This window comes from Sinocyclocheilus grahami, unplaced genomic scaffold (assembly GCF_001515645.1).
Source record: "Sinocyclocheilus grahami isolate Dianchi unplaced genomic scaffold, SAMN03320097.WGS_v1.1 scaffold535.1, whole genome shotgun sequence".
Classification (NCBI taxonomy): Eukaryota; Metazoa; Chordata; class Actinopteri; order Cypriniformes; family Cyprinidae; genus Sinocyclocheilus; species Sinocyclocheilus grahami.
This window is the reverse complement of record NW_015505714.1, coordinates 747,113-760,289: the sequence shown is the minus strand read 5'-3', so window position 1 is coordinate 760,289 and position 13,177 is coordinate 747,113. Positions and strand designations below refer to the sequence as shown.

General features: G+C 40.6%; 2 protein-coding genes across 2 annotated transcripts in view; one reads left to right on the top strand and one right to left on the bottom strand.

Annotated features, from left to right (window-relative positions):
- Window positions 1-5,502, top strand: part of LOC107555485 (multiple C2 and transmembrane domain-containing protein 1-like) — a 25,976-nt gene extending 20,474 nt beyond the window's left edge. Inside the window, exon 5 of the mRNA XM_016238301.1 lies at window positions 3,796-5,502. Within this exon, the coding sequence (XP_016093787.1) occupies window positions 3,796-3,867 (72 nt within the window). The 3' untranslated portion in view covers window positions 3,868-5,502. The remainder of the gene's footprint in view (window positions 1-3,795) is intronic.
- A 1,985-nt stretch (window positions 5,503-7,487) lies between these two features.
- The window catches only part of slf1 (SMC5-SMC6 complex localization factor 1), a 39,216-nt gene continuing 33,526 nt past the window's right edge, over window positions 7,488-13,177 (bottom strand). The window contains exon 17 of the mRNA XM_016238274.1: window positions 7,488-8,246. Within this exon, the coding sequence (XP_016093760.1) occupies window positions 7,747-8,246 (500 nt within the window). The 3' untranslated portion in view covers window positions 7,488-7,746. The remainder of the gene's footprint in view (window positions 8,247-13,177) is intronic.

Genomic DNA, 13,177 nt, shown 5'->3' with positions numbered 1-13,177 from the left:
TGTTTATATTTTTGTTTTGTGTGTATATATATATATATATATATATATATATATATATATATATATATATATATAGTTATTTTAAATCCTAATAATATTTCAATATTTTTGTTTTTAGTGTATTTTTGATCAAATAAATGCAGCCTAGGTGAGCATAAGAGATTTCATTAAAATTATTTTAAAATCATGACTTGCTAGTACCACAGTTCAGATATCAGAGCCATACGTTGTTTATTTATCAAAACAGTCAAATAACATGTTTAATTATTTGGCAAATTTGTGATCCCTCCCATAGCTGTCCCAATCATTTTTTTGTGTCTGAGGAGAGAACATGTCCTGTCGGCCCAGGTGCTGAATCTTTTCTCAGTCGTGCATATCGAAGGCCTGTCTTTGCTGCACCAGGGGTTTCTATTCAGAGTTTAAACAAGCAATTAGTGAGCACCTTACCTCAGAAAAAAAAAAAGTTAGGAGAAACTTTCCTCAGTGCCTTTTCCCTCTCTATTCACCTCGAAACACTTTTATTCTTTTCTCAACAATGGATGTGAGCTTGCCTGTGGGCGTCTGTGAGCCCATTTTTTCTTCTACAGGACCATTTAATGCCCCTAATGCAAGGTTAGGTGTCACTGGAGATGAAGTAGGCGAGATTTCTCTGCTCCTCTATAAACAGCATAGCATAGTTTCATTAAAAATGTTCAGCTTTCATTTACTTATTTGTATTTGCCTGCCACCCATGTGGCTTCAAACCCCGATCCACGCTTAGCAGCGGGACGACATGGCATACTCGGCTGCGGCAGGTCCCGGGACGGCGTCTGACACCGCTAAACGAGGCGCTGGTGCGCTTGGCGCCCCCTCCACGAGAGCACACTTCAAAGTGTGTTTTGTAGTGCAACTGTCAACATGGAGGAGCGGAGCGAGTATGGAGCAGCCTTTGAGCAGCGGAAGGTCTTTACCCATCATCTCCACGCATGTTCTCTTTGTGCTTGACACTTGCTCCAAATTGCTATCTCACCGTAGTCACTTTTAACCCCCCTTATTCCATCTACTAAAGTTTTTTTTTACTAAAATTCCCCTTTTTTTTTACTTTTTCCGCATGCTGCTTTGACTGTAACTGGTGCGCTGTGTTATCTTGGGTGGGACAGCTCTCTGTCATTAAAGCTGCAGTGCTTGTTGCACCATACAGGGTGGCATAACTGTCAGCAGTTAAGTGTAATAGAGCCTCTGACGTGTCACATGCTCTTTGTAGCGCTACTTTTGATTGAGCCTTTATTGTTGTTTGCCTTCATTTCTTTTCTTCCATTAGATTCACTAATGTCGATCTTCATTGCCTCACCTTGACACGTAAACTTTTGTTTACATGCAGTTCAAGGAAGGCTTCTGAAGTCAGATGCGACCCTGATGTGTTTAAAGTGAATATGAAAATAATGACCCTGTTAGGCTGCAGTTTAAAGCGTGCTTTGAAGATGACGAATGCCAGGCCGCTCTGAAATCCTCCAGAATTCATCTAGCTGCAGCTATGGCCCCTATTGTCAACATTGAATTAGTATTTATTAGGGCTGCCAGTTTTAAATGGACTAAAATTTAATTTACTCTTATTGCTTTTTTATAATTGAATGCATTAAATTAAGTGCTGATTAATTTAATTAATCAGATTAATCGCATATATATCAGATGTTTTTGGATATTGCAAATGTATTACATTCTCGTTAGGGAGCATGGCTAATTGTATTATTTTTTATTGCGTTATTTTTTATACACTGCAGACAATTTTAATTTTTAGTTTGAAATGAATTATTGGCAGAGTACATTAACAACTGTAGAAAGATGTTCCTCTGCAAATAACTAACAATGTTTTGTTTCAAGCACAGATGTCAATAGAGAGCCTAGAATTCTTTAGTGTACATTTAAATAATTATTTTTTTATTTAATATAAATGAATATTATGAATACTTTTTGAAGGAAATTAATACCTGTATTCAGCAAAGATGCATTAAATTAATAAAAAATGACAGTGACAACTTTTATAATGTTACAAAATGCTGTTCTTTTAAACTGTAATAATCAAAATCTTATGTTTTCAACATTGATAGTAATAAGAAATGTTTCTTGAGCAGCAAATCAGTATATTACAATGATTTCTGAAGGATCATGTGACACTGAAGACTGGAGTAATGATGCTGAAAATTCAGCTTTGCATCACAGGAATAAATTACAATTTTAAAATATATTAAAATAGAAAACAGTTAATTGAAATTGTAATAATATTTCACAATATTACTGTTTTACTGTGTTTGATCAAATAAATGCAGCCTTGCCTTCTTTCAAAAACATAACAAAATCTGCAAACAAAAGAAAATAAAGGAAAACATGAATGGATAGTGTGCTTCTAACTGTAATTTATTATGAATTAATTTGGTCAGTTTTCCATGCTTACATTTAAACCTGTGTTTTGATGAAAAGATGCATGCAAACTACAAAGCAGACCAACTCCTCGTTACTTCAAAACTACATCACTAACGTCCTTTGTGGATCACATCTGATGTGAGCTCAGCTACTGCGGCAATGTTTGAATGTGGCACAGACAAACCCAGTCTCACACCTACAAGATGGATGGCTGTGAGATGGACACACTTCTCAGTGTAGGTGGTGACTGATGTTTCTGTCGAGTTGGCAGTACATGGACCACATTTCTTAGTGAGTCTAAACATGACGTCAGTCAGTTTGAGGGCCAGATCTGAGGGAAAACCAGTGATCTGACTGTTTCACTCCGAGGCGCTTGACTGTTGCTGTCTTATTTGTCTGGAAGTGAATACTAGTATGGTGACAACCCTGTGAATTTTGAGCCGATATGCTTCCCCTTCCTGCTCTGTTCCAAAACCTAGTAAGCTGCCTTTTAAGACATCATCCTAACTGGAAAGGAACCATAAGAGTTATTTGGAACACACTATATAGATTGCAACTCTCTGTGTTGTACACATAGTGCACTTTATGCTCAGTTGATTTAATACAAGCAATGTGAGCTCAACAACTGTATAGTGTAATATGCATACACATAGCACTCACATTTTGGGTTAAATAGTACATTATATAATTAAAAATCAAGGTGTTTAATAAACTGCTTTTTATACGTTTGACTATTCAAAAATTGTGGTTGGTGGATTTAAAAAAAGTTTTTAAAAAGTGAGTTTATTTAATCAAATATTGTGAAATATTATAATCTAAAATAGGTGTTTCTTATTCTAATACATTTTCAGAGCAGCATTTATTTGAAGCTGATTTTTTATTTATTTTTATTAATGTCTTTACTGTCACTTTTGATCAATTTAATGCATTTACATTTACATTTAGACATTTAGCAGATGTTTTTATCCAAAGCAACTTACAAATGAGGACAATGGAAGCAATCAAAATCAACAAAAGAGCAATGATATGCATCAATCAAGCATTCAATCCATAAATAGTACTGACCCCAGACTTTTGAACGGTTGTGTAAAATCAACATATATTATTGCTTGGGCTATTCTGAGCTCGGTCAATTCTGGGAGCATCACCAACACGTGAGCGGTCTAAATTATGGCAAATGTAATATGCCTTTAAGTCATATGTGGCTGTGAGTATGTAGGATTCCAGTAAATAGTTAACTTGAGCCTTTAGTGTGACAGCACAGCTCTGCTCTCCATCATTGCAACCTCTGTTGTGTTTGACCGAGCCCTTCTCAGAAGCTTCTTATCCTCATGACCATCCCCTGCTATCAATCCACCCACCTGACCATGTGTGTGCTTGTGTGTGTTTTAACAGGTGCAGTACCGAGAGCTGAAAGTGGAGCCCACTCTCAGCCCAAACAAAAGAAAGAAAAACAACCCAGGATAGCTCCTCTTCTCGCACGGATGCTCTCCCAACGCCAAGGAGAAGGAGAGGACTGACCGGCAACCAGCCTCTTTCTGTCTATCTTCCTCACTCTTTTTCTCTCTGCTTTAGCTGCGGCGTGGAGAGTTAAAGAGCGCAGTTAGAGTGAAAACAGGACCATTGTTAATTACCATCCGTCCTTTTTTGGGTTTATTTTTGTGGTGGGGAGAGCGCCAAAAGCTCTTGACCCCTTTTAGAGTCAAACAGTCTGGGTTATTTGTCAGCGCTTGCCACTAGCCAGACAGCTCTAAAAGCCAAGGTGTCCTTCCATGGCAGCAAAGGGAGCTGCACTAACCACAAATAGCAGGCTCAGCTGATAATACGCCCACCTGTGCCGACACACCTCGCCTCTACAGAAGGGAAAACGATGGTGGTTAAGTTGCAGTTTCCCCCTATAATTTGCGCGGCACAGTAACTGCCATATCTAAAGCTATCCGCAGCTGTCGAGCACCAGTTATCGGAGTCGACAGCTGAGCCCGTTACGGTCCGATTTATGGCTGTAACTAAAGTGCTCGTGGAAATGACTCAAAAAAACCCAGTGCCAGTGAGGTTTGCGATATCTTAACGTCATTTTGATGTTCTTTTAACGGTATGAATGATGCATGCTGGGATTGTTTATTGTAAACATTCTTCAACCACTAGTAGCCATGGCACCATTGTCCTCATAGTGGGGATTAGTGTTTACGTACCCTTGCATCATTCCCTTTTCATCCTTTGCTCCCAAAGCACCACCCAGTGCCACTCCACTAATAAAGACCTAAGTTTTGATCGTGTGGTGAGAGAGGCACATCTCATTTGAAAGCAACTTCCTCTGTCATGTTCCCATGTGCCCCAACTCTGCCACCGCATATGCGGTCATCAGCCGTCCGTCTGCCCTACGTTGGGCGCCAGCTCAAACTTTGATCTCTAAAGGCCAAGCGCTGATTTACACAGGAAAAAAACGGCCGAAATCTTTCCAAAAATCCCAAACTTGAAGGGCGAATGTCTGTGTTTTCATTGCTGTGGATTGGCTGCTTGACAAGAAGACGATAGCGTGTGACAGGCTGCTTTAGGGCCTCGGGGGGGGGGTACTGGAGGGCAGAGGTTTACTGACGGCGCCGTGGAGAAAAGGAGGACGCGAGCTGCTTTTGCAGCACTCCTCCTGTTATTCTGCTTTCTCTCCCTCTGTCATTTCCTCTCCTTCATCCATTCGCTTGTGAGGGAGGTCACGGATGGGTCCGCGGGGTGCTCGAGGGACCTCGGCGTAGCGAGTGATGAAAGATCACAGTGCAGGCTACATCAGAAAAGACGGTAGCCCTGTCCCTCCGCCTGCCTCCTGACTTCTCATTTGCCATATCGCATCTATCATATGAAAAGAGCATTGATTTGTCTGAGGGAATTCCATTACAAAGACAACACAATCCCCACTGAGCAGGACACGGACGGTACTTCAGTGACTAAAAAACCAACACACAGATTTGAACAGCAGAAAGGATAGTTTTTTAAGCCTGAATGTGTTTCTATGTACTGTATGTGTTGATTTAAGTTGTTCAGTAGGTTTATTGTGAATGGTTTTTGCATCCCAAAAGTTTTGTTTCGTAAAAGTGCACATGCTATGTTTGCAAGCAAACCAAAGTGGATCTTTTTTTTTAAATTATATATATATATATAAAGAGAGACAACTATGTAGAATGTACTTTATTCAGTGGAAAGGGATGAAGGCACTTTAATTTATAGCAGATTTTTAAAATTATTTAACGTAAACCTTTGTTTTTTTGTAAACATTCTTATTGTAAAAAAACAAACAGACAAAAAAGGCAGAATATATGTGATCAGTTTATTAAATTGTAATCTGTCTTGTGTGTCATTTTAAAACCTGTTGCCTGTGATGTCATACTGCTCCCTGTGACTGGCTGAAACACGGCTGGCAGAATTGTGACCATTTTAACTAAAATATGAACTATGAATAATTATAATAATTTGTCATTACTTTTAAAGATGTTTTGTTTCCTTTTTATATAATTATTGCTTGCGTTCATCAATAAAAAAAAAATCTCAAAGCATGTAAACAAGAATGACTTGTGCAGTGCTATTTTAGTATTATTTCTGTATATTATTATTGTATATATTAATATTGAATTTTTACTTGTTTTTTTTATTTCAGTTTGTCATTATTTCAGCTATTTTATCTAAAACTAAAATGTTTTTTATTTAATGAATAACGACATTAGGCATGTGATTTGCATCTGAATCAATATGAAGTACTGTGAATATAAAGAGTTTACATACAGAAGCCACAAGGTCTCATCTATAGATCTTAGCAGTGTGTCTTTTGTAGACAAACACACAGGTGTGTACAAGCTGGTTCATCTTTCACACGCCGAGTCATTCATTTCTTACACCTTCACGAGAGCTGTCATTTTTCAAGATGTTCACCAAGAGCCAAGTTTCCCTACCGAACACCTCCCGACGCAAGCGCTCTTCACACACTCTCAGAGTGATGGAGGGAATGCGTGTTCCTCCACGGGGGCCAAAGGTGCTCCCCTGTGCTCTCAGCCTCTGTGGCCTCCCATCATTTGTTAGTCTGGCTGTTTCTTGCCTGTCTGATCCCTGCTGTTATTCAATATGACACCGTATCATCACACGGCATGATCCAGTACAAACGGCCGCTCTCCCAGACGCTAATATTCATGGCCTAGCTGAAAGCAAAAACACTTGAGCTTATTTATTAACCTCAGCATTCTCCATCGCTCTTGGGCTGTCTGGCTCAGACCATCCGCAGCGTCTTGGGTTCTAATCCCAAACCTGGACTCCATGATCCCTCGTCACCTCCGGAGGCTGCATTGTAGTTGAAAAGGGCATGATCAGGAAACGGTTCATTCTTCATGGAGGTCTTGGATAGATTTCTTGCTTTTGTACTGGAATCAGTTGTTTGGAGGGGATTGATTATTAACCCCACATGGCACACATATGAGTTCCCTCCATCATCCTGGATCAGAGAACTGTGAAGCGATGTCTTATGGGCTGGGCTTCAACTAAAGTTAGGTTTGTTGATTTGGAACAAAGGCATGGAGGAGTATTGTCATCTAAACGACTGCAAATTACACACGCTGCAAGTGAAAAGTTATTTCTCGTGATCTTCTCAAATGAATTTCTATACATTTCCGTACAACTTTTTTGAATGAGTTGGACCAGATAAGACTCAGAAAATCAGCCCAAGTGTCTAATATTTATGTGAAATCTATTTAACAATTTTCCCAGGCTAAGGTCCAAAGTGTGCTGAGCTGCAATCAAGACAAGAATTAGTATCGCCAGTTCTGATTTAACATTTGCTTGAACTCTATACATTTCTTGCACCCATTTGTGTTAATTCATAGTTTGACGAGTCAAATGTGGAAAATAGCTATAATAATAATAATAATAATAATAATAAGTGCCCAGGTGTGTCCACACTTATGAATGGATGTGAAAAATCTTTCTTTTCTTTTTATTTTTTTTACAATTCAAGAAATATTAGGAATTAAATTCTTAAGAAAAACAGTTTCTATAAAATATTTTTCAGCTTGTTGTAAAAATAACATTCAAAAATGATTTCTAGTGTTTAACAAAAATATTTTGTACACACAATAATCCCCATATTTTAATAATTTCAACCAAAAATCAAAGCATAAAAAGTGCACAATCACTACAGTATGAGTCCTATGCAGTCTGGGTGATATTAATTCTTATTTGTATCCATTCAGAACTCACTGATTGGACCAGGAAACACATTTTACTAGTAGTTTAACAAAAGGCAGAGCTTTACCACGGGTCTACAGATAGATGCCCATTTCTTCTTGTTCCTCTATAGAGACTCTTTTAGAACTAATCAAAATCAGATTGTCCAGAGATCAGTGCCGCCCCCTCCGCCTGCAGATCATCAAGCAGCTGCACAAACAGCCTGGTTTGATCCCCATGACAGCGTCTCAGTGCGGGGCTCACTTGTGACACATACTGCTCCAAACTCAACACAGTCCTCAGGTCCTCAGCCAGGGTCACCGCACGGGAATCTCCCCAGTTGGAGGCTAGCTCATCTGAATGGAGACGGATCAAGCTGCGGCATACAGTGGGACTGAGGTCCAGAGGTGTAAGTGGGGTTTTGTAGGTAGGTACGTGTCGCTCTTGGAGGTACGTGAGGAACAGGCAGCTGAGCACCCATGAGCAGGACTCTATGAAGGGCAGATCCCGAACCTCCAAGCAGGGAGCTGCAAGAGCTTTGTCACCTTCTTCTGCACAGCGAAGGAGCTCCTCACGTAGAGCCTCGAAAGAAACCAGGTCCAGAGGGGTTTGACCTTCACTGTCACGCAACTTTAGAAGAGGAGAGCCTGGAAAAGAACAAAAAATACTTTACAGGCTTATAACAACATTGACCATTTGAGATAATCAGATGTAGTTAAGATGAGGATTACACTACTTAAAATAGCTTAAACCTGCTTAGGATGGCTTGCTGGTCTCCCAACGGGGTCAAGTTGGTCTGGTTTGGTGGTTTTAGGGGGATTTTGGACACTTGTCAGTTGGTCAGGCTGGGAGACCATCATATGAGCCTATAGCTAGACCGTGTTATACCATTAGCAAACATCTTAGGCTGAATTATCTGTTGTTTTTCAGCAGGGTAGGGCTAGTTAGATTTTGGTAAATATATCATGTTTAGGTGACTGATATCACATCAATACAATTAGCAATGGGTAAAGTCAACAGCAAAGTCAAGTCACCTTTATTTATATAGCTCTTTATACAACACCGATTGTGTCAAAGCAGCTTTACAGTGTCAAACAGGAAAAGAGTTTGCCAATAATGCAAGAGGACAATAAAGAGTCATTTTCCAGCTAAAGTCAGCAAACCGAGTCATCATTGTTCAATGTGAAAATCCAATCTGCTGAATTATTTTAATTTATTAAACACACCGTCAGTTTTTTTTTTGTATCAAATAAAGCTGGACAAATAAACAACACAGCTCTGTGAGGAGGAGGAAGAGATTTTCCAGGCACTATTAGTCTAATGTTGAGCCACAGACTAGCATCACAGTTAGGACATTGTGCTTATTGGAATAAATTATTTTTGCACATATTTAAAGTAAAAACATCTTACAAGATTAGCATGAGCGTGCTCTTTTTTAAAAGTGTACTGTGGCGAAGATGTCTCATGGTACTAAATGATTACTATATTCATGTACCATGGTATCACCTTAGTACTCAAAGGGAATACCATGATATATGGCCAAAAAAAAAGGTATATGGTACTTTTCAGTGTTTTTCTATTAGTGTGGGCTCAACCATTCACTGGCACTAGAGTATAAAAAATTTAGCAGGAAAAAAAACTTAAATTAACTGGAAAAAAAAAATCAGTTTCAGCTCTTCGCAATAATACACTTCTCATCGATGTTTGCTTTTCACGACAGAGTTTCTAGATGCCCATATATGAATTGGTTAAATGACGTTTTCTCTTTTTTTGTGCCTGCAGTTAAAGTGGCTTTAGTGTGGCTGAAGGTAAAGCCCATGAACACTCGCTCTTGGCTTAGCAAACGCCAGCCGTGTCAAGTGCGCTCTTTGTTTGCATTTAGATCTCCCCATTTCTATGGCAAACTGCTCTCGATGATACTTGACTCTTAAACCTCTGTGCTAATGTGGCAGCCGTTCTGCTAAAGCTCATACAACTCTGCACCTCTCTTAAAAGCTTTGCCGTGCTTTCCGCTCGCTGTTGATACTCAGATGAAATCCCACTATCAAAAGACAGGATCATTATGTGCACAAGTGCAAGAAAAAAAAAAAGGAAAAAAAGATGCTGCTTTATAATCACAGAATTACTACAGACAGGGCCACAAAAAAAAAAATCTTCTTGCCTCTGTTCTCTTTTACATCTTTTTGGTCAATCTATTTCAAATGAAATCTTTTGATTGCTGATCTGTGAAAGCACAAATTGTATAATAAAATAATCAACATCAAAGTCCTGGGTTCTGTGCTCAGGGAATACATGAACTGATAAAATACATATATAAATGTAAGCTGGTTTGGATAGAAGCGTGCGATGTAAATGTGATACCATCACAGTCTCTTTAATTTGATAGGAAAACCTGCTTATGCTGACAGACAACTCCTGGTATACTTTGGTAAAAAAGTGGGTTTTCAAAATCCGGGGTCAGAGCAATTGCTGAGGTCAACGAGCTGAAGACGACAGTAAGTCCATGAGACCGAATCGAGGCGAAGAACAACAAATTTCTTCATAACAGGTCATCACCGTGACCCCCCCCCCCCACCCCACCCCACGGATGAGACCTTGCCCAGAGCTCAAGCAAGAACTACACAAGTTTAAGGTCAGTGTGCACCTCTCTGAATCCTTGACAGATGTATTCAGTGTGCACGTTTCTGGCTTTAGGGAAAACAGTGTTGTTGTTTGACAGGAAGAAAACGCCGTTTTCCTTTCAATAAAAGGAATACAGTGACAATTCAATAAAACTGCAAATGTCTATTCTTTGTTGCAGGCAGAGGCCTTGGATTGCCTCCAGCTTCCCCTTGCTTGATGTTCTACAACTCTGATAAAAATTGGACAGAGAGAAGGCCATGTTTTATGCACGGTTAAATGGTGCCTGAGCTCTGAAAAGTAGTTTTTTCTCTCCTGTACAGGTGAAGGGGAACACTCGCATCCTTCACAACACACTAGACTTTCAAACATCTTTTTCATTAGTACCAAAACGGGCGCACACACTAAGTCATGCTCAAGTGCAAGTTCATTTCGCACTGTAAGTACCATGCCACCATACCGTAATCTAATGATGACAATAAAGCATTGGTATTCAAAAAGCATTTATAAAAACCATGTTAGAACATGACGAGAGTGTTTAAGCAATGATTTTACCACAATTTTACTGTTTAAACCATGGTCTTCACTAACACATGATACAAAAAAAAAACAGACTTTAAATAAATAAGCCTCAATCATTGAAGCACACAATTCTCCACTAGTTTGTTGAAGAATCTTCCTTGTAGAGAATACGCCCATCATCTGAATCAGGTAGCACGCTTTTTTTAACGCCGGTCCCGCAGCAGAACTGTCAAATACCTGACAGGCCGAAACCTGGAATGTGACGAAGGCTGAGACGGGGCCCTGCTTTCCCGACCGCCCGCGTGAATGTGAGCTCGCCAGCGACTGCTGCTGAATGCGAGCTACGGGCAGATCTCCCTCCTTCAGGACGGCACGATCAGCCACAAGCCTTTCTTCACAATGGCCCATGAAACACTCATCTGTCAGCGCTTAGCCATGCAGACGCACACGCAGCCGCTGGAGTGGTCAGTCTGGGGTTTTAAGACAACGCTGGCGCATTAGTCATGTCGAACGATTGAAGTCAGTCCAGGTATTGGTGTGATGTGTCAGATACTTTGCTCGGCAGATAAATAAAACACCTGGGGGGGGATTAAATGCCAGCGATGGTAATTATGCCCCTCGTACAGGCGACAACAACGCGGGGGGATTCAGCCCTCGCAGATATTTACACCTCCACCACAGACGAGCTGCTGCTGCTAACATGCATGTAAACCACACATCAGTCAGAGCAAAGCAAGCCGCCCCTTAGCCTTTAGAGGGCAGACGAAGACTAGGAATAGAAAGGTGGAGGAGGGGAGGCAGAAACAGCGAAAATGATTCCATCCGTTCTGTATCCACACACATTTAATCTAGACAACATGAGCCCTTAGTCTATAGGGCACACGATATACTTCTTTGTCATGCTGCGAACCAGCAGACGCTCACCGACCCAACGCAAGTCTGTTTGTTTGTGTGTGTGTGTGTGAAATCACATTACACTGAGCTAACAGAGATTGACCAAGACAAAAGGCCAGGCAGGCAGAGATTAGGACAGATTACTGTGCATGGGGGGCACAACAGAAGCTTGTTGTAAACCTGATTCCTTGGCATCGCACTCAAGCCACACGAGCTCCTCCTCGGGTTCATGTTACAAACACAGCACAGACCCCTCGATGCCACCACGCTAGACTGATAAAGATAGGTGCCATTCATCCCACCTAGATTATCAGAGCAGCACACTGTCGGTTATGGCATGCAGATGAAGCTCTATAAAGATTTGGGTCCGTTTTTCCGGAACGGGAGTACACCTTGCTAGTACCGGGTTGGACCCCCTTTTGCCTTCAGAACTGCCTTAATTCTTCGTGGCATAGATTCAACAAGGTGTTGGAAACATTCCTCAGATATTTTGGTCCATATTGGCATGATAGCATCACGCAGTTGCTGCAGATTTGTCGGCTGCACATCCATGATGCGAATCTACGGTTTCACCACATCCCGAAGGTGCTCTCTTGGATTGAGATCTGGTGACTGCCCAAAGTGTGCCAAGAAAATATCCCCCATTACACCACCACCAGCCTGAACCGTTGAGACAAGGCAGGATGGATCCATGCTTTCATGTTCTTTATGACAAATTCTGACCCTACCATCTGAATGTCGCAGCAGAAATCGAGACTCATCAGACCAGGCAACGTTTTTCCAATCTTCTATTGTCCAATTTTGGTGAGTCTGTGCGAATTGTAGCCTCCGTTTCCTGTTCTTAGCTGACAGGAGCGGCACCCGGTGTGGTCTTCTGCTGCTGTAGCCCATCTGCTTTAGGGTTTGACGTGTTGTGTGTTCAGAGATGGTATTCTGCATACCTTGGTTGTAACGAGTTATGTAACGGTTATTTGAGTTACTGTTGCTTTTCTATCATCTCTACCCAGTCTGCCCATTCTCCTCTGACCTCTGACATCAACAAGGCATTTTCGTCCACACAACACCGGTTACATCACTTGCCCACCGCGTCACCGACCCCCACCGTCTTTTTGATTTCTTATAGTAATAAAAATCATTTAGTTCAGTAAAAGAACAGACACTACAATTAAAAACTGAACGCGGCTACTCAATGCAGCGTGCCGAACGACCATCGCATCCCACAGTTCAGATTTCATTTCTCCAATGAGGAGAGTGAGTCGAGCTGACTGACAAGAAGAGTGAGGTGAGACAGACAAGACGATCGCGGATGATTTAGTTTCGAAACTAGATGCAAAAGCGCCTGTTTGGCAATATTTTGGATTTTGAAAAGCCTGTTGACTTTTGCAGTTTATCTAAGGTGATTTTGGAAGTTTTTTTAAACATTAGTTTCTTATTTAATTGGTTCCACATTGTTTGCGGTTTTTAACTATTTAAACGGTGTCATTTATTTATTTTATTTGACATTCGTTTTGCTAATAAACGTTCTACGTTTCTTATTTATTTG